Raw genomic sequence first — 20,620 nt, 5'->3', positions numbered from 1 at the left:
CCAAAGCATGTGCAGCCGCGTATAAGAGATGCTTAACAAAGTAATGATTGATTAGTGATTGGATTAAGATGAATTCGGGTGTATTAAGGAGGGTTAAGGTGGATTAAAGTCGATGAAGGTGCATTAGGGTGAATGAAGGTGGATTAAGGTGCATAAAGGAGGACTAGGTTGGATTAAGGTCAATGAAGGTACACTAGGGTGGATGAAGGTGCGTTGATGTGCATTAAAGACGATTATAGAGGATCAGGGTGGATTAAAGTGCATGAAGATGGATAAGGGTGGATTAACACGGATTAAGGTGCATTAAGGAGGATTATGGTCGGCTAGGGTGAATTAATGTGAATGGAGGAGGATTAAGGTGGATAAAGGTAGATGAATGTGGATTCGGATGGATTAAGGTGAATTAAGGACGATTATAGTGGAGTAGGGTGGATTAAAGTGAACGAGGAAGCATTAGGGTTGATTAAGGGGGATTAAAGTACATTAAGGATGGTTAGAGTAGTTTAAGGTCGATGAAGGTGGATTAGGGTGCATTAAGGAGGACTTTCGTGGATTAAAGTGAATGAAGGTAGATTAAGATCGATGAAAGGGGATTCGGTGGATTAATGTGCATTAGGAGGATTATGGTAGACTAACCGGTCTTAATACTCAATGAACCCTAATTCACCTTAGTCCACCTATATAATGCTCCTTCATCCAGCTTAATACTCCCAATCCACCTTAATACAACCTAATCAACCTACATCGCCCCTAATGCACCTTAGCCTACCCAATACGGTCTTAATACTCCTTTATCAACCCTAATCCATCATAATCCACCTTCATCTACCTTAATCCTCATTCATGCACATTAATCCAACTTAATCCTGCTTAATAGTCCCAATCTACTTTACTACACCCTAATCCGCCTTAATCTACCCTAATCGGTCTTAATCCTCCTTTATCAACTCTAATTCACCTTAATCGACCTTAATATTCTTTTATCCACCATAATCCTTGTTCATGCACCCTAATCAGTCTTAATACCCTTTCATCAACCCTTCACCATAATCCTCCTCCACCCACCTTAACCTTTATTCATGCATCTTAATCCTTAATGCACTCTAATCCACCTTATTCTTCTTTAATACCCTCTAATCAACCTTAATCCTCCCTAATCCACCTTATGTGAATCACTAATGATTCATTAACTTGGGTAATCATTCTCTTATACAGGGGTGGACATGCTTTGGATAATACTTCCAGTTTACAACGCAACCTTGAAACAGAGATCTATAGGCTTTCGCCTTAAAACTTAAAAAAAAAAAAATCTCAATGTTGACTAGCTAACGCTCATCACCTGCAATACCACGGGTATATACTTGCCGCTAATTTTTTTCAGGGCGCGAAGCAGAATCTATAATGCTGCACTTTCGACTGAATAACAACAGTTAGCGACGTGCGAGGTGATCGAGCCGCCCCAGAATATTAAGCATACTGAGGACAACCGCAACAAAACGCTGGTGAGCAGGCCGGAAGAATGAAAAAAAAAATGCAGCATTACGGGATGCTTTGCTACGAGCTATAAGAAAGACGCCTCAGCTCGCAAACAACGCTGTTCTTTGTCGGAACAGTTCTTTTGGCCAATGTCGTGCAGCCACTGCTTCCTGCGCAAGCCGTCACGCTTTCCTTGTGGTATCATAAAAACGGCATAACCATCTTTAGGCTTCTTGCGGCAGTTATATGCGCAACTGCCCGGCATAGCGCTAGCACATAGAGCAGGAAACACAGCGTACAACGTTCATGACCCCGAGCTAAAGCGCCGAGCCAGCCGTGCCCGACGGGGGCAAAACTTGTTGCCGCGGGGGAATGCGCAAGGGGCGAGGAGGAAGCGAGGAGGTCGCGCGGCGGCGGCAGAGTTCAGTGTCGCTACTTTCAAATTTTCAAGGGATTTTAGGAGCACATCGCTACGGGCGATAAAATAGGTGGTGCTTCGAGGAGTTTCTGAGTGCACATAGCGCTGCCTCGTTCTGCGACGATTCTGCAGGGCGATTGTTGTCGCGACAGACGGCGGCGAGATTGACATTGAAACCGACCCCAATGTTCACCCAAAGTGCACTGTCGTCGATAAGGTTGCTCATTGATATCATGTACGCTAAATTATAGGCAGTGTTCGCCCAGCCGCTGGACGCGATGCACACTGCGGTTGTGAGCCGGAAACTTCCGCGAAAGCAATTGCAGATTTCCGACTACTTCAGCGCGCCTAACGACGCTGTTTGGAGGTATAAATAAACGTTTCATTTGCACAACTTTCCTTCTCAACGTCAATTCATTATCGTAAATGGCAAGTTTGGTTTTAAAGCTACGAAGGCATGTTTGGCAGCTTTTTTTTTTTCATTTTTTTTTACGGCCGTCCAGATAGCGATACTCGGTTACAACGACCGGATTTCTCGTTCTTCTTGACATCGTTATAAGTAGACTGCACTGTAATAAACTGACCTACCTAAACTGACCTGCTCAGCCTTGCAAGGAATGGAGGTGTATGTGATGTGTAAAAGTGCCAAGTGCAAGGAAGGAAGACACTTGTGTGAAAAGAGAATAGGCAATAAATAATTCTTCAGGTGTCCCTGTAGGTGCTCTGCAAACTGTAAAAGTGTATTTTTCAGCCATGCGATGTCAGGCTTTCATACTTTCTTCACACCACAGCTCCATGCAGTAGCTGCAAAATGTCTTGTGAAAAAAAAACAAAAAAACACGTAGTTAGATTGATATCTTTATTGCACACTCTCTCTACATTGTTGATTCTTAACAATGTTTGGAACACTAGTTTGCCACTGCATCTGCATGTTTATTAAGCTCTGCAAGAAAATGCTCTTTTTGTTTTGTTGTGTACTTGTCCAACACTATATGTGCTTGCATGTTAAGCTGATGCGCCATTTAAGTGCTAGCTTCAAAACATTCCAGCCAGGAATTTGGCTACAGGTACTCAAGAGGAAAAAATATAAATGCTCAGCACATAGCAGTGCATGCGGCAACAAAAGGGTCTGAATTTTTCTCCAAAACACTTGCTAGTTTAATGTTAGTTGCAGGTCTGGTGGGCCCAGATATAATGGAGTGCTTCGAGCACTTGTGGCAAGCTGACTCTAGACAGCAGGACCTTTGCAAGCTCAAGAGACACTGAATTAAGCTTGGGTTTGCCAAAATGTGAGGCTGTGTGATCCGATGTGACGACAGTGTGAATGGCCTCTGGGATGCCCATCATCCTTTCACCTAGTCCCTTGTTCCTAGTCTCCTCTGGAAAATCCTTGCTGTGAATCGCAGCTCTGCGGTCCACATCTGCGTGGTCCTTGGCAAGGGCACACTCTGTTGCCAGAGTGGAAGCTCCAGGAGATGGCTGTGGAATACTTTGCAGAGCTGCTCGAGAAACTCTCCCCCCTTTCCTGCAATCCCAGTGGGGCAAGGTGTCAGCTGCGAGGCTGCACAGCCAACGCAGCACTCGTCGTGCATCTGTGCAGTCATTAGGACCACCAAGGAGGTCTTTCGGAGCTAGAAGGAGCATCTGGCAGATGGTTGCGGCTACGGCAGGACTGGGACGCTGGACAGTCAGAAACAGGAAAATGTTCGATATCACCCCACACTACGTACCAAAAGTACAGCAATTTAATTTCGAATTATTTAAATAAACGCCACTCTGAACAGCACAGATTATACACAGTGTACAGTGTAAGGCTGTCATGTTGAGGGCCCTGAGCTGCCTGCATTCCTTGTGCCAGGCTGCAGAAAATTTGTACCAATTAATCTTGTACATAAAAGCAATTACAAACTACAGTAGAACCTTGTTGATGAGATCCCATTACGTACAGTTTCCTGGCACAAATGTTTGTGGTTGAGAACACAACAAATGACCCGACTGACGTATGCTTATATTTTACTGGGCCATAAGTTCATGGTAAGCATAATCTTTCAGCACCAACGTTCAGGACATCGCCAAAGTGCGATCATATGATGGGTCTTCTAGCCACTAGATCCCATGACAACAAGAAAATGCGCGAGGCACGCGTGATCGAAAACAGTAGTCACCCTAAGCATCAGCCTCCACGCAATGCTCACTTGCCCATCTGATGTGAAAACGTTGGCACGCATTCAGTTTCTTATTCCAGTACCAGCAAATCCCCTGCTGGGTCATCACACGTTGCATTCACAGCTATTTCTGCCGACCCTATTGCGACAAGCATCTTCAACGGTCTGTTTCACAGCACGTGGGGCGCAGTGCCTTTGGAAGAGTACTGCATGCTTTTAGTAGGCGGCAACCCTGACATGCCACCGTTCCCTGCTGCAGGTGGCACAATGCGAGTGTCACGTTTCGCTCCAGTGGCATCTGGTGTGGTCCACAATGCAGCTCGATTTCGTTTCGATTTACATTCACTGTCTTAAAACAACAGGGAAGCAATAGGAAAACAAAACGCGCCTAGGGCAGCCGAGCCCCACCAGTTTGTCGGGCGTCGGTGTCTCGTGCCAGAACAATTCACATGACGCTTCGCATTAGGTAGGTGTCAACTACAGTTGAATGTGTCAGTTACATTGGATCATTCCCCAGTTACTACACTTTTTCTCACACTTTTTCCTGAAATGTATGAACGAGGTTCTACTCTACTAGGCAATACTTGTATGTGTAGACAGATGCCAAAGGCTACAAATCCGTTACAGAGCAGGTGACTTACTTATGCACATAGTTTCTCCTGTAGAGATGTGAACATACAGTAAAACCTCGTTAAACTGCACCCATTTAAACAGTAGTTTCGTTTTAAAGTAGTAAAGTCTGTGGGGTTCTCACCCTGGCTACTGGGACAAAGGAACGACAACACAGTAGTGCAAACAATCACAAGGGCATTTATTGCACCTTTCATAGACCAATGCCTGCTAGCCGAGTTGCTATCCACAATATATGCCGATGGGCGAGCGACAAATCGAGAAAGTCCGACTCACTGCGACCGGATAGCGAGCGAATATGTTCGCTCCATGCTGGACACCAACGCCTGGTCATTCGTGCATACGGTCACGCGAACGGTGGCACGTTCGAACGATCATATTCGTCCATTCCGGTATGGGCCTTGTGAGATGGGTCTCGCAGAAGCATGGATCGGTGCACGTGCGCAACATCCACGCCGCTTGCCGACCCGCAACCAAAAAGATAGAAGAAGCTATTTACATTTACAGTTCGGCAGCGGTGCACCTGTGTTCAACGTCACTGAGATTCATATCTGCTCTTTGCAGTTCTTTCATCGCAGAAGCCGTAGAAGATTGCTATCGGCCAGCACAGACCGCACTGCTGGGATCGACGTGAAGGCAAGACTGACGCCCCCCAGACATCGGCTGTTAACCGCAAGCATTGGTTTTGCGACGACAGAGGGCTGCAAGCATCTTCTGCTGGGCTTAAAAGGGATCGCCGAATCCTTCCTCACGGCAGTTCGGCAGCGGTGCACCTGTGTTCAACGTCACTGAGATTCATATCTGCTCTTTGCAGTTCTTTCATCGCAGAAGCCGTAGAAGATTGCTATCGGCCAGCACAGACCGCACTGCTGGGATCGACGTGAAGGCAAGACTGACGCCCCCCAGACATCGGCTGTTAACCGCAAGCATTGGTTTTGCGACGACAGAGGGCTGCAAGCATCTTCTGCTGGGCTTAAAAGGGATCGCCGAATCCTTCCTCACGGCAGTTCGGCAGCGGTGCACCTGTGTTCAACGTCACTGAGATTCATATCTGCTCTTTGCAGGTAAGCATTGTCCTTTGCTATTCCAAAACAATACCAGTGCACCGCTGCCGAACGCACCTGCCGAATGTACATGTGGCCTAGTCTGCTGCTGATTTACTTGTTGTAAATCTTTGTTTACTTTTGCATCGATTTATTATGCCAGGGGAAACGGCTAAAGCGATTGAGGACTTGCGGCGGGAGCTGAGAGCTGAGCTCAGGGCAATCAAAGATAGCTTGCAAGATGTAAAGACACTGAAAGAAGACATTCAGGACCTAAGGACACTAAGAGATGACATTCATAATTTGCTTCAAGAAAATAAAGATCTTAAAGCTGACAACACGAGACTGTCACGCCGCATCGAGGAGCTGGAGCAATACCAGAGGGGAAATAACCTCGAAATTAAGGGAGTGCCACTTGATGGCGAGCCAGTGATCATAATTAAAAAGATTGGTGCGCTTGTGGATGAAGAAATTACCGATGCCGACATTGATGCATGCCACAGAGTGCCGACTGCAAGACATGATGAGACAAATATCATCGTTCGTTTTGTCCGACGCACAAAACGCAATGCTGTCCTTCAGAAGGCCAGAAAAATCCGGATTAACACTACAAAACTGGGTTTTGAAGAATCTAAGCCAGTCTACGTGAATGAGCATCTTACCCGTCATGGTAAGCAGCTTCTCGGTGCGGCGACAAAGAAAAAGCGTGAAGTAGGCTGGAAGTTTGTGTGGACAAACGGTGGCAAAATCTTTGCTCGAAGGGACGAACAGTCTGCAACTTTGCGGATAAACGCTACGAGTGACCTGGAAAAAATGTCCCGCGAAACTAAGTGAAGTGATTAACCACATGCCAGAAATAGCAACAAGCAAGAATATGGCAGCTTTAAACTCTTCTCACTACTATACTATAAACGCCTTCAATTCTTTGGCAGAGACTACTCAGAACCAATTGCGAGTGTTCCACTTGAACGTGCGCAGTATAAGAAACAAACAAGAAGAATTACGCGACTTCTTCACTTCATTGACCGTTGAATTTAATTTGATGTTATTCACAGAAACGTGGTTAAGAGTTGAAGAACAACCCCCATTCTTTCAAAACTATGCTTATCAAGGTGCTGTTAGGTCGCATGGAAGGGGCGGTGGCGTAGCCGCGTACATCAAACGACCTATGTCTCATGAAGTTTTGCGTGATTTTTCGGTCGTTAACAATGATGTTGAGTGCCTTACCATACATGTGGAAAATAATGTAGCTGCCGTTATCTATAGGCCACCCGCAGGTAACAAAACAAATTTCTTCGAGTTCCTAGACAATCTACTGCGACACCTTACTTGTACTGGTCTGTCTTTCGTGATAATGGGTGACGTCAACATAGATATGCTATCGCATGATGCCCCTTCAAGACAACTGACAGAATTAGTCACATCTTACGCATGCGTAAACACTATCGTCGAAGCAACAAGAGTGACACCCAATATTGCAACTTTGCTTGATGTATGTATTACGAACATACACCCACCGAATTGTGCTGCTGGATTGCTGACGCTAGGAATTAGTGATCACCTTCCAGCTTTTTGTCTTATCCCCTCTTTGTGTGGTAAACGTAGTCATGTACCAAAGAAGATCATCCGCAGGATAAATGATCAGTCATTGAAACTCTTTTACGTTCTGGTTGCTACCGTTGATTGGGCATGCGTACTAAAAGAAGACGACCCTAGTAAGGCGTACAATATTTTTCTTGATAAACTTATTGCATGCTACAATCAAGCATTTCCAACGGAACTGAGTAGGCCAAGATGTAAAAGAATACGGAAGCCCTGGATTAACAACTCCTTATTAAAGAAAATAACAAAAAAGAACCGTTTGTTCCATATGTTTTTAAAAACGCGAGGAGAAGATGCCCTAATCACTTTCAAACAGTATAGAAATAAACTGAGCAGTGAAATTAAAAATGCTAAGGTAGAATATTATGAACAGGTTTTTGCCAAAATAGGTAAGGATCCTAGGAAAATATGGAATGAAGTAAAAAATCTAACTGGGAAGAAAGAACAATGTACCGTACTAAAAATAGTCACACCTACAGGCACACTAACCGGTCTTGAAGCGGCCACCGCCCTTAACGCCTATTTTGCCACGAGCGCAGTGTACGAGCAGGAAAATGATGAAGAGCATAACTTGGTTGATAACAGCGTTACGATAGTGAACTCTATGGTTCTCGCACCAGTAACTCCTCACGAAATCAACAAACTTATCAATGGGATTAGAAATGATGTTGCTTCTGGTTCTGATGAAATTAAAGCAATGCCAATTAAACATGTGTCTGAAATCCTATCCCCCATCCTAGCAGACATAATAAATAAAATGTTTGAGACTGGAATCTTCCCTGACTCGCTCAAGATAGCCCGCATCTGTCCTATTCACAAGGGTGGTGCTGAAGGAGACATAAGCAACTATAGGCCAATCTCGGTCCTGCCTGTTCTATCGAAAGTATTTGAAGGGGCCATAAATATAAGACTAGAAAAATTCTTTGCGAAATATGGGGTAATAAGTGACATGCAGTTCGGATTTCAAAAAGGAAAATCTACCGAGGACGCACTTCTCAGTATCAAGCATGATATTATACATAACTTTGAGCACAGGCTTTACACGCTAGGACTGTTCATAGATCTACGAAAAGCTTTTGACTCAGTGTGTCATGATGTGCTATTAATTAAACTAAAAAGATACGGTGTTCGCGGCGTCGTCCTTAAACTGATAGAGAGTTACTTAAGCAATAGGCTTCAATATGTAAGTGTCCACCAAGGAACGACTACAAAAATAGTAATTAAACAAGGTGTTCCTCAAGGCTCTATTCTTGGACCGCTATTATTCTTAGTCTATATTAATGATCTCTGTAGCATCTATAATTCCCCTAAACTAATAATGTACGCAGATGACACGAATTTTTTCTTCACTGCACGTACCCTTACAGAGCTTCAGGAGATTGTTAATAAGTATATGGAGTCACTTTCTGACTGGTTACATGCCAACAGGTTACAGTTGAATACTAATAAAACCAAATATATTATATTCGCTCCGATTAACAAGCCAATGAAGAATGATATTCATATTACCTTTCGGGGCACTCCGTTAAAACAAGAGGTGAAGCAAAAATTTCTGGGAGTATGGTTCCAAGAAAATTTGTCTTGGAACACCCACATTGATAATCTTGCTTTGGAGCTCAGTAGATCGCTCGGCTGCTTGTATAGAATAAGCTCACTTATACCTTTGTGGCTTAAAGTTTCTCTTTATTATACTCTCTTTTATTCCAGACTTTCCTACTGTATTTTGGTTTGGGGTACAACCTCTAGTAGAAACTACCTCCGAATACTAAAGTTTCAGAAGCGTGTACTTCGCCTACTCGAAAGATATGCAGGACACCCACAAGACTTGCCAACAGGTCCACTGTTTGTAAAGTATTCTCTGCTAAGAGCTGATGAAATTTATTGCTTCAAGTTATTGCAGTATGTACAAAAACATAAACTACACGCATTTAGCAATCCCGCTGAAACACACACGCTCGCCCTTCGAAGGCAAGAGCGCAGAAAGCCTCGAACACGCACGAATTATGGAAAACAACATTTAAATTACCAAATTCCGGTGCTTCTAAATAAACTTCCAGATGATGTCGACCTCAACAAATCGATTAAGAAAAAAACATTCAAAACAATGGTTATCGAGAAAGAAATTCGCTACCAGTGACATCTCATTTAAAACCATATGTAGCGTTTGTCTGTAAAACAGTGCTCTTTTACTGTGTGTTGGATGTCGCCTTTTTTCTCTTTTTTCATATGTTCGCTACGATGATTGACATTTTGCATTTGCGTTCATATGTTTTTTTTTTCCCGTTCTGTCACATCTATGACAAGAAATCTGTTTTATATATTTGTGTGCAGTGATATGAACTAGATCCTCTATGACATAGAACTGTGTAGAGTGTAACTACAAATGTGTGTGCTGTTTTTCTCAAATCTCTTTTGTAATATTGTCGAAACTGTATGCGGAGGGAGGGCCTCGTCAGGCTAGTAGCCTTTAGCTCTCCCTTCGCTTTTTCCTTGTATTGGAAAGAAACCAATAAACAAACAAACAAACAAACAAACATAAGAAATTCGGAACACCCACGAGGCATCCGTACTCAGTCGCTTCAGGCTTGCCAATGCTCCGCGGGCGCTAAGCCTCGCTCTTCCAGGATGTAGACCACGTGGCTTTTGTACCATCGAATGTCACACAAAAAAAAAACTTGCAAAAAGGCTTAGCATGTTGAACAGTTAAAACCCACTACAGCCACCATCGTCTCGTTCAAGAAAGCATGCCGCTGACGCCAGCAATCAAAATCCACGCTACCCCTACGCTTCGGTTCAAACAAAGGTCTCGAACGAAGCAAAACTGTTAAAACTATCGTTTGATGCCCCAAGAGGTCCACGTTGGGCAGCCAGATGTGGGGGTTCCACTGTGCGTGCAGCTAGGGCTGAAGGCGAGCTCCTGATCTAGCCCCACACAGTCGCTTCGTGGTACTCCCCAACCCGTAACGCGGGAATCGCAGCTATGTCGGATTCGAGCGAATAAGGCAACCAGTGGTGTCAACTGTAACAACGTTTACTGCTACAAGCAATAAAGAATACTGGCAGAGGCATGGCAGAGGGAAGTCCTCTCTGTAAAGAGTAACAATAGGCTGGCCTCGTTGCCTGGGATAGTCAGGCAAACGAAGTCACTCCCGGGTTGCGGCAGGTACTCCAGTCGAGCAGGTTAGGGGTCCGGTGGATGGATGGATGGATTTTATGAGCATCCCCTTTGGAACGGGTTAGTGGGCTGTGCCACCAAGCTCTTGCTATTATACTGCCTAATGTCCTACCTAGGTTAAACAATGAAAAAAAAAAACACTATGAACTGCCACGCCCAAATTTTCTGATCCCCTATTGCGAACGGTGCTTTTGTATGTCTCCGTCTTTCGTCATTTCCCTACTTTTCTTCCACCAAACCTCCAATCGCCTCTTACTTTTGCCTATTGCAGACATATTTGCTTTACCACGGCTCCCGCTGAACACAAGGGCTTCAAGGAGGCCAGTGGTGCCTAAATCGACTGCTGGGTAGACGTCCTCACATTCTAATAAAACATTCTCCATCGTTTCCCTAACTTTACCGCAGCAAGCACATGCTTCTTCTACCTTCTTATATCTTGCTTTATACGTGCATGTTCTAAGGCATCCCGATCTCGCTTCGAAAAGTAATGAGCTTCCCTTTGAGTTATCATAAATGGTTTCTTTCCTGATTTCATTTTTTTCTCTTAAGTAGTTACTCATGGCTGGTTTCTTTTCCATTGCCGCCACCCGTGAGATTATTTCGGCCTCTCTGACTTTCCACTTGACCTTCTTTGTTGCTGTGTTGCCCACCCTACAGGCTACACACTTGCTGGTAAGCTTTCTAGTTCTTTTCCTCCACTGTGAATCAATGTTTTTCCTGTACAGATACCTGAACACTCTCCCAGCCCATTTATTTTCTTCCATATTCCTCAGCCGTTCTTCATACTCAATTTTACTGCGAGCTTCCCTCATTTCAAAACTAGTCCAGCCCATATCACCCTGCACAGCTTCATTTGTAGTCTTCCCGTGAGCGCCCAATGTGAAGCGACCCACTGACCTTTGGTTCCCGTCGAGTCCTGATTGTACCCCTGATTTAAAGCAAACAACTGCATTTCCAAAAGTAAGTCCTGGAACCATTACACCTTTCCAAATACCTCGGAGGACCTCATACCTATTGTATCTCCATAGCGCTCTGTGCTTCATTATGGCTGCATTTCTCTTTCCCTTTACTGTTATGGTTTTTTTTCCTGTGTTTCCATATATCTATTGCCTTCGTTTATCCATATACCAAGGTATTTATATTCTGTTACCCGAGGTATTTCTTGGCCCTGTATTTCCGCTGTCTGTTCACTGTTTTCACTGAATACCATAACACCTGATTTTCTAACACTAAATATCAAACCGGTATTAGAGAGAGAGAGGGTCTCCCCTGGTGGTGCTGTTTTATACCTTTTTACCTTTGCGAGGGGAATGTACTCCTCACCTGTCAGATACCCTCCAGCGAGCCGGGGAGAAAGGTTGCGCGCGTCGCGAGAACTGGGAGAGGGTGTAGTGCACCACTCCCGTGTCTACGCCGGCTCTCGACGCGACCGAAACGACACTGGGAAACATGGGTGCATGTGCTCACAGCAAGTCAAATCCCCGACTGAGTGGCCATTGAACATAATGCGATTTGTATCCGCATAAACTGTACCAGCTTACTGCGTACGTATCGGTTAACATGTAACGTTTCCACTCTTTGTCGAACAATTATGGCGGTGCGTCATCCCCATCGGGTGGCCTGGCAGAACAACTAGCCTCAGAGATCAGAACAATGGCCTCCAAGCGCCCTGTGCATTTGTGCGTGAAGCAACATCAAGATCATTTCGACACGATGCCGTCATGTCAGAGCGCGTTGTGGCATTGTGCAAGCTAGGACTCACATCATGCCAAAGCTCTGATAAAAAAACAGCGGGTGCTCAGCATAGAAGAAAAGAAAGAAAAGAGATGTCGGCTACGAGGTTCAACTTTTCGCCATTGTTGCCTCTGTTGTTGCTAAGTGTCACCTAACAATGGTGATGAGGACGACATGGAAAGCAACAGCACGGGTGATTCATGCCCAACAGTGGCAGAAGCTGCGCGTAACGTTAGCCTCATGAATGCAATCGTCGTGACGAGAACAGCACCCCGCAATGAAAAAGGCACCCTGCAACTTCTGCAGCACTACAGCCCGCGTGTATGGAGAATATGCAACGCCAACAAGGAATCTGCCATGCAAGTGTTTGCAGAGAAGAGGGGACTGGCTGAAAAACTAGTTCAAGCTAGCTCAGCAGCGAACAAAATGGTTGGTTCATATAGTGGTCTTTCAACGGCTTTTGTTTTTGATTGTTACAAGGCGTTCATGCGCCATCTGGGCCGGCAACCGGATGCAAGAGGCCGAGACGAGGCATATGGTCGGTTTCTGAGGAAGCTCGTGCATCCCTTTTCGCCTATAGGCATTTGAGCAGGAAGACGACGGCCCTTGTTCTGGTCGGGCTACGTGACCCTTTGAAGAAAAGGCCAACCCATCCGAATGCACTAGGCCGGAGTCATAAACAAGAAAAAAACTGCAACATGTGCTGCGAACGAGGAGTACCGAGCGCCTTAGAGTCCCTGTCCGGGCCCATATGGATGACAACACCCGATAACAAACAAAATAAATAAATAAATAAAATGACACATGCAAATGATTTGTCTACTTCGCATGGAACCTTTGTCGAGAACAATGAGAGGGAGAGTGTGGCACAGTCACAGACATCGCAAATTGGCAGCACGTGTCGTCTGCTAGGAAAGTGTCGTCTGTTAGGAAAACAAGTTGTGGGGCTCGCGCGACGGCCGCGCGCTGCATCTGGCATGAAATCGCTGTCCTGTCAACAGGCTTTGATGCTGAAATGTCGCACTCACGTACGCTCTCCTCCGAAGAGAATGCACCGCTACGCAAGACGGCACCCTGTTTTACAGAAGACGAAAAGAGCCTGCTGACGGCACTCGTGAACGATTACAAGCATATTGTGGAATGCAAGAAAACTGATGTCGCGTCGTTGACCAAGAAGAATGAGACATGGAAAGAAATAGCAAAACAATACAGTGCCAACCACGGGATTACCCGGCACGATCACCTGCAACTGAGAAAATGCTGGAGCAACCTGAAGCAAAAGCGGAAGCTGCAAAAGAAAAGTGAGAGTGCCACAAAACTGGTAAGCGCACATGTTCTGCATGACTGGCTCATTTGGGCTACTTTTTATTATGGTCATGCACATGTTTTGTATTCAGTGGATGAGTGCATGACAGTTCGGCATGCTGAGCGTAAATATGGTCGTGAGCGCTAATAACTTGTGATGGCATGTGTAGTCATTGGAGATAAGAAAATATGCTTGCAATCAATCTTTCCGTGACTGCGGGAAGCGCACCAGCATCGGGTGCAGGAGCTTTGCGATGAGTCATCTTTCCAACTACGTGGCACACTGTTGACTGAGGAATGCGGACCAGCCCCCCAGTGACTGTTTGAAACGTACCAGCGCCGTAGAACATCAGAGCCATCCGCAACTGCAGCGTGTCCCCACTTAGCGAGAAGCGAAGCGAGAAACATAGCGAGAAGCTGTCGCACGGCGTTCTTCTTGAATCTGTAGCGACCGAAAAAGTGTTCGTCGTCGTACAGCTCCATCGGATTCCCTCGGTCACGTAGGGCGGGTCGCGGAATTTTCAGCAAGGAATGCGCCTCTGAAGATCCTGTATCCATGGCGTGGCAAGCAAACTCGAAAGCAGCTAACCTCTGCACGACGTCCGTTCGGGCGGCTGCCACGTTGGAATAACGCATGAAGTCAGTTTCAAGCTAGCCCAGGAGAACTTGAAACTTGAGTGAACTTCGACCCAGCCAAGTCGTTCGCAAGTCATCCGCAAAGTCAAGCACGATTTAAGACGCGCGGCGAAGCTGTCTTGAGACTGCCAGAAGTCAAGTTCGAGCCAAGTTAGATCTCTGCATTCGGGGGTTAGACTGAACTTTTTATAAAAATTATTTAAAATTACATAATTTAAGAAAGCGAGGCTATTCAGTTTACAACTCTTGCTCAGCAATGAAAAGGAATATAAAGAATTCTGTAAACTGCATTTAATAATATGTGTAATGTGGACAAAACTGATATATTATACACCTCTGTGAAAGACATTGCTAATTTGTTAAAGAAAAATTAAATTATGTGGTTTTCGTATCAAAACCACGATCTGATTATGAGGCACGCCATAGTTGGGGACTCTGGAATTATTTGGACCACCTGGGGTTCTTAACGTGCAGCTAAATCTAAGTGTACGAATGTTTTCGTATTTCACCACCATCAAAACACGGCCGCTGTGGCCGAGATCCAATCCCGCGACCTCGTGCTTAGCATCCCAACACCATAGCCACTAAGGCTAATTTGTTAATAACAACTTTGCAAAACCATTGTAAACATTGTAACAAATTCACGTAGGCTGGCAATAATAATACCAAATTTGTCCACTTTAGATGCTCCATTGACTGCAGCTTAGAGATCTGCAATATCTACTCTTGGCGCAGATTTACTAATTTGTAAACTTCGTGCTTCTTACGTTTCTCAAAGTTCACAACTTTTGGCAATTTGTGTAAAAAATTCAAGCTTTAATTCAACATTCCGCGTCACACAGTTGCTAGAAATCAGCATTTTCTCTGAAATGCGAAAAGCCTGATTAAAATAGGTTTAGGAGTTATCTTGCAAAAAACATTTCTGCAATTTACTTGCATTTGAATAGGCAGCATCAGAGTTGGGCGGCAGCTTCCTCATAAAGGCAGCACACAAGCAGCAACAAATTTGGTTTGCAGAGAATGACAAGCAACACATTATTTTTATCACAGTGACTCATTTGGTGACTTCGCGTATTGCTAATTTCACCTGCTTTAGGAACTTCCAACAAACAGACCTGCTTGAACGTGAACAATGTACCCCTCCACAATATCACAACCAGTGCTGCCTCTAAAGGGTTGACACACGTGCTAATTTCTTTCATGTTTGAATTTTTTTTCTTTTTTGCAATCTTGTGCCACTCCATGGTTTGATACCTTCAGAGCTTCTTTCAGGAATGGAATTGATATTTTGTGAAACTTTATGCAACATTTGTAAGATCAAAGAATGAGCCAAAAGTAGTAAAGCTTTGTAAAAAATTCAGGACGTTTGGCAGGGCGCAATTTAGTGCAATGAAAAAGAATGGAAGCGGTTAGGCAGGCGAGTTGCAATAAGAATGCTCTTCTAAGCAGTGTACTAGGTCCAATGGGCTGACCCACGCGGGCCAGTGGGCGATGTGAAATGGTTGCTACCACGATGCCTGTGCGCACATTGCACTATGCTACTAGGAACTGCTATAACGCACCATTCTAAGAACACAAAATCTCACACAGATATCTGGTAATTTTTATAATTGTGTTACGTTGTTTATTATGTATAGTCGAATCTCGATAACTCCAAGACCAAAAATTTCTTAGAATTAGACGAAGTTCACATCAAAGGAAACTCATTAAATTAATGGAAGCTCACGTGGAGCATCGCATTAGGTGGTGCATAGGCACCGAGCTAACACACAAGCAACGAATGCCCTAAGTGTGGCCTCACGGCAGCACGACGCATACTGCCACCACCTCAAGGCGAAATTTGCATATAAGTCTTACCCTGACATTACCGGTATTTCTTTTTTTTCTAGTCTTTGGTGCACCACAATAGCATACTTGCAACGTGAGACAGGAGCAGCAGCCGGCACGTAGCCAAAGTGACGGGTCAGAGGTGCAACATATTTGAATTAACTGTTGCAAATACTTATGCATTGAAATTACTGGGCATTATTGTACATTGAAATATGTACAATTTTCACAAGAACTCAGTGTCAGTTCGAATAAACTGAAAGTTATATGTAACTGGTATTCCTGCTCAAATTTCAATCACGTATGCAACAAACAATTAGGCCTTTATATGTTCATTTAAATTATGCCACAAGGCATACTTGTGCAATAAGAGTAAATTGCTGACTGCTGTAATAACAATTGAAATTTTTATTGTTTGTAGGAATTAACAGCAGGCCTTGTCCTTCCAGTCTGACTTTGAGACATTGTTCTCTATATATTTTATGCCTAAATGAATTTATATTAATATATGTAGGAAAATTTTATTCTGATACTGATTCTGGGGAATTTTTGTTTTATTTTTATAAATTATTTCATGTTTAAAGCACTTTTAAACACTAATATTGTTTTCTATTTCTATGGACGAAGTATGTTCAGTGAAATTTATAGGTCTGCTGCTACAGGATGTTAGGTATTTCAAATGGCCATACTGTTGCTTTACTTGGTACTAGCCTTGTTGGCTACGGGTCCAAACAAGGCTTTGAATATTTTTTGCACTTTCAAAGAACGTTAATAAAACTGAATTGAGCTGTATACAGGTACATGAATGTTTCGCATCCTTAGTTTAGGTTATACGCAGCAGTACTTCGTTCATATGTTTAGTGAAAAAAAAAAAACCAACTAGGAAATGCGTGATACAAATTGTAAAAAAACTTGACAGGCTCAACTGCGGTTGACATCTAATCAATCAATCAATCAATCAATCAATCAATCAATCAATCAATCAATCAATCAATCAATCAATCAATCAATCAATCAATCAACTTGATTTCCCTTGGAATAGGAGGAGTATGGGACTAAAAGCTTGAGCAGCATGACGAGGTCCCAACCCCTTTACAGTTGGCAAAACAGCAGGATGGCGGTCAGTCAAGCACAAAGAGTTCAAATAAATCGAATATTACATAACATCAAGCAACCAAACAGTTTTGTAACAAAGCACAAGAACAATACAACCCAATTGCATAGGCTTAAAATGGCATGAACATGACAAACAGCGATCGACAAGTAGAGGGAAAAAATTCGAAAGGGTGTACTATTCCTGAAAATAAATGGACTGGGCGAAACATTTAATGAGAGAATTTTGATTACACGAAGGATCAATATCTTCATGGTTTAATAGGTTCAGAAGGGAAGGTAGCTTATAGGACAAATTTTGTTCATGATAAGAAGTTCTAGGGGTGGGTACAGTACACATTTCTTTGTGCATGGTTGAACGAACACTTGTGTTTACTTTTACCTTAGCAAGATTAATTATGGTATTGGTACCATATTTAACAAAAGCTTTATAACACAGCATCAGCCTATGATTATATAAACAGAACACTGGAAGAATTTCGTACTTTGTAAAAAGAAGTTTTGTAGAAGAAGTGTAATGTACAGCAGCAATATGTTGTATGGCTCTTTTGTGCAGCAATTGGTCACATGCTAGTCCGAAACATTTCACCAAGACAGCCTGTAGGAGAAGCCCTTCTCACCTGTCTTGGGTCCCTACGCAGCATATCCTGGACCAAGGCTCGCACCACAGGAGGCATGGCGTCTGGTGGCTGGGGCAAGTCCGATTCAGCATAAGTTCGGCTGTCAAGGTGGTAAAAGGGGTTTGGCGCCCCATACAACTCATAGGCCAGCGTTCCCGCTGCCCACAGGTCGGCTCGCTGGTAATCTATCACCGAAAGCAGACCTGGCTCGGCTCCTGCAACCTGTCCAGGGCAAAGGGGTAATGTAGTTCTTGCACTGTGACACACGTCAGACTTCTGCAAACAGACAGACAATGAACTTTTATTCAGGTCCTGAGGGACTAGCCGGTGGAGACCCGTTGGGGCCCCTGGCTCGCCGCTGGCTGCTCCCATGTCGGAATCGGGAGGCCAAGCCTCTTCGCTCTTTCACGGGCCCTCTGGACGGCCATGGACTGGAGCTTAAGTTGCGTGCTAGATATGGCCTCGTCCCAGTCCCGTTCGCTGGTGAGGGACGTATCACGTAACGCAGGACACTGCCAGAGCATATGAGGTAGAGTGCTAACCTCCCCACAATCCGGGCACTGTCGGTCAATTTCTGGATAAATCCTGCTTAAGAAACTTCGCGAGGGATATGACCTCGTCTGAAGCATCCTAAGCGTGATCGATTGTGATCTGCATAGATTTGGATGCGGAGGCGGGAAGCGCCTGCGTTCCTCTTTATAATGGGAGATGATCTCGTGAAATGTTAATAACGGGTCGCTGTGGCCGAGCTCCTCCGGATCCAATGTAGCCCCATCGCCGTCGCGGCGCGTTAATTCTCGCGCACGGCGGTGAGCAATTTCATTGGGGTTCGGGTGGCCCGGCAGCACGTTGTCGCCCATGTGAGCTGGGAACCATATAATATAATGCACGGGGTCACAATTACCGTATTTATTCGCGTATAACCCGCACCAAAATGTGAAAAAACGCGTTTAAAAAGTGGGGGTGCGGGTTATCTGCGAATTTTTTCCTTGGGAGGGGGGGGGGGGTCGGCTTCACCGCAATGTGCGGCAGCCTCCCCGTGTAGTCCGCCATCCCCATCGTCATCGACGCTTGTCAAGCCGATAAAGGGCCAACGAAAGGCCAGCATTGTTGAGCCTCGCGTTAGGCGCTGTTTAGTGTACTTACCCCAGTTTGCACTGTTTGCCTGCTTTGTTTTGGCATCATGAGTGCGACTCGACGGCAGTGTTTCACAGCGAAAGAGAAGCTAAAGATTATAGCCGCTGCCGAAGAAATCGGCAACAGAGCTGCTGCAAGACAGCATGACGTCGACGAGTCGTGCATTCGCGACTGGAGGAAGAAAAAAGAGAGTCTCGAAGCAACGAACCGGAACAGGCGAGCGTTTCGGGGTCCGAAGACTGGCGCGTACCCCCACCTCGAGACGCAGCTTGCGAAGTTCATTGAGGAGCAGAGAAGTCGTGGCCACGCTGTTTCGACTGAGATGGCGCAAATGGAAGCCCTGAAGTTGGCCCGGGAATTGAACATTCCACGTGAGTTTCGTGCAAGCCGTGGATGGCTTCAGCGCTTCATGCGAAGACATGGATTTTCTATGCGGCGGCGAACAACCATGTGCCAGCGGCTTCCTGAAGCCTACGAGGAAAAGTTGTTGAACTTTCAACGATATGTGATCGCACTTCGGAAGGAGCACAGCTATTTGCTGTCTCAGGTGGGAAATGCTGATCAAACACCTGTGTACTTTGAGATGCCGATGGACACGACCATGGAAAAAAAGGGCTCCAAATCAGTCAGCGTGCTGACCGGCGGAAATGCCAAGCTGCGCTGCACAGTCATGCTATGCGCTTTGGCTGACGGCACGAAACTGCGCCCGTATGTGATTTTCAAACGCAAGACGCTACCTAGCATTCCACTGCCCCCAGGAATCGTTGTGCGTGCGGAAGAAAATTCGTGGATGAACAGTGGCCTAGTCTGTGACTGGCTTCGAGTAATCTGGGAGCGAAGACCAGGTGCCTTGCTGGCACGCCGGTCGATGCTCGTACTAGATTCCTTCAGAGGCCACTGCACTGATGCGGTGAAGGCTCGCCTTGCCGAGACCAGCACCGACCTCGTCATAATACCTGGCGGCATGACGTCCATGCTACAGCCACTCGACGTGTGCCTGAACAAGCCGTTCAAGCACACGTGAAGTGGCTGTATGCCCAGTGGATGGCCGACGGCATGTACGCCCTCACACCGACGGGACGCGTGCGAAGGCCTGATATTCCATTGCTGTGCCAGTGGATCGTGGATGCGTGGAAAGCGATACCGGCCGATTTGGTGTGCAAAAGCTTTAAAAAATGTGCGATCAGTATTAGTCTGGATGGTTCCGAGGACGACTACGTCTTTGAGAGTGGCGATGAAGCCTCGGATGGCAGTAGTGAGAGCGGCGACGATTAAGAATCGGATAACCAGTGACGTGGTGGCGGTCGTTTGAATAAATGTTCTGAAAACGAAATGATCACTGAGTGTGAGTTGCATCTTTCTAGCGCTCATTTTTTTTTTTTTTTCAGGTAAACGTGCGGGTTATACGCGAGTTTTTTTTTTTTTTTTCCGCCGAGTTCAAAGTTAGGGGTGCGGGTTATACGCAGGGGCGGGTTATACGCGGGTAAATACGGTAGTTCTGGACTTGTTTTTCAGAATCACCTCCACCTGTTTCGCAACCATTCCCGTAGCGAATGCCCTGACGGCCGTGCGTGAGTCAGTGTAGATATACGGCCTTTTTGAATCCTGCATCGCCAGCGCCACCGCCACCTGTTCTGCCACGTCGGCCGTCACAGCGCCTACCGAGGCCGCAGATAGGAGCTCGCCCTTTTCGCTTACTTCTGCAGTTTATTTTTTTTAGAGGCGGCACCTTTTGCAAG

General features: G+C 45.3%; 1 protein-coding gene across 1 annotated transcript in view; it reads right to left on the bottom strand.

Moving 5' to 3' along the window:
- Nucleotides 1-2,739: 2,739 nt before the first annotated feature.
- LOC142576612 (serine/threonine-protein kinase Pink1, mitochondrial-like) overlaps nucleotides 2,740-20,620 on the bottom strand; it is a 90,751-nt gene continuing 72,870 nt past the window's right edge. The window contains exons 8-9 of the mRNA XM_075686813.1: nucleotides 17,745-17,966; nucleotides 2,740-3,574 (exon numbers count right to left, since the gene is read on the bottom strand). Coding sequence (XP_075542928.1) covers nucleotides 3,059-3,574; nucleotides 17,745-17,966 — 738 coding nt within the window. The 3' untranslated portion in view covers nucleotides 2,740-3,058. The remainder of the gene's footprint in view (nucleotides 3,575-17,744; nucleotides 17,967-20,620) is intronic.

Source organism: Dermacentor variabilis, chromosome 3 (genome assembly GCF_050947875.1).
Source record: "Dermacentor variabilis isolate Ectoservices chromosome 3, ASM5094787v1, whole genome shotgun sequence".
In the NCBI taxonomy this organism is placed as follows: Eukaryota; Metazoa; Arthropoda; class Arachnida; order Ixodida; family Ixodidae; genus Dermacentor; species Dermacentor variabilis.
This window is presented reverse-complemented; position numbering and strand designations above follow the sequence as displayed.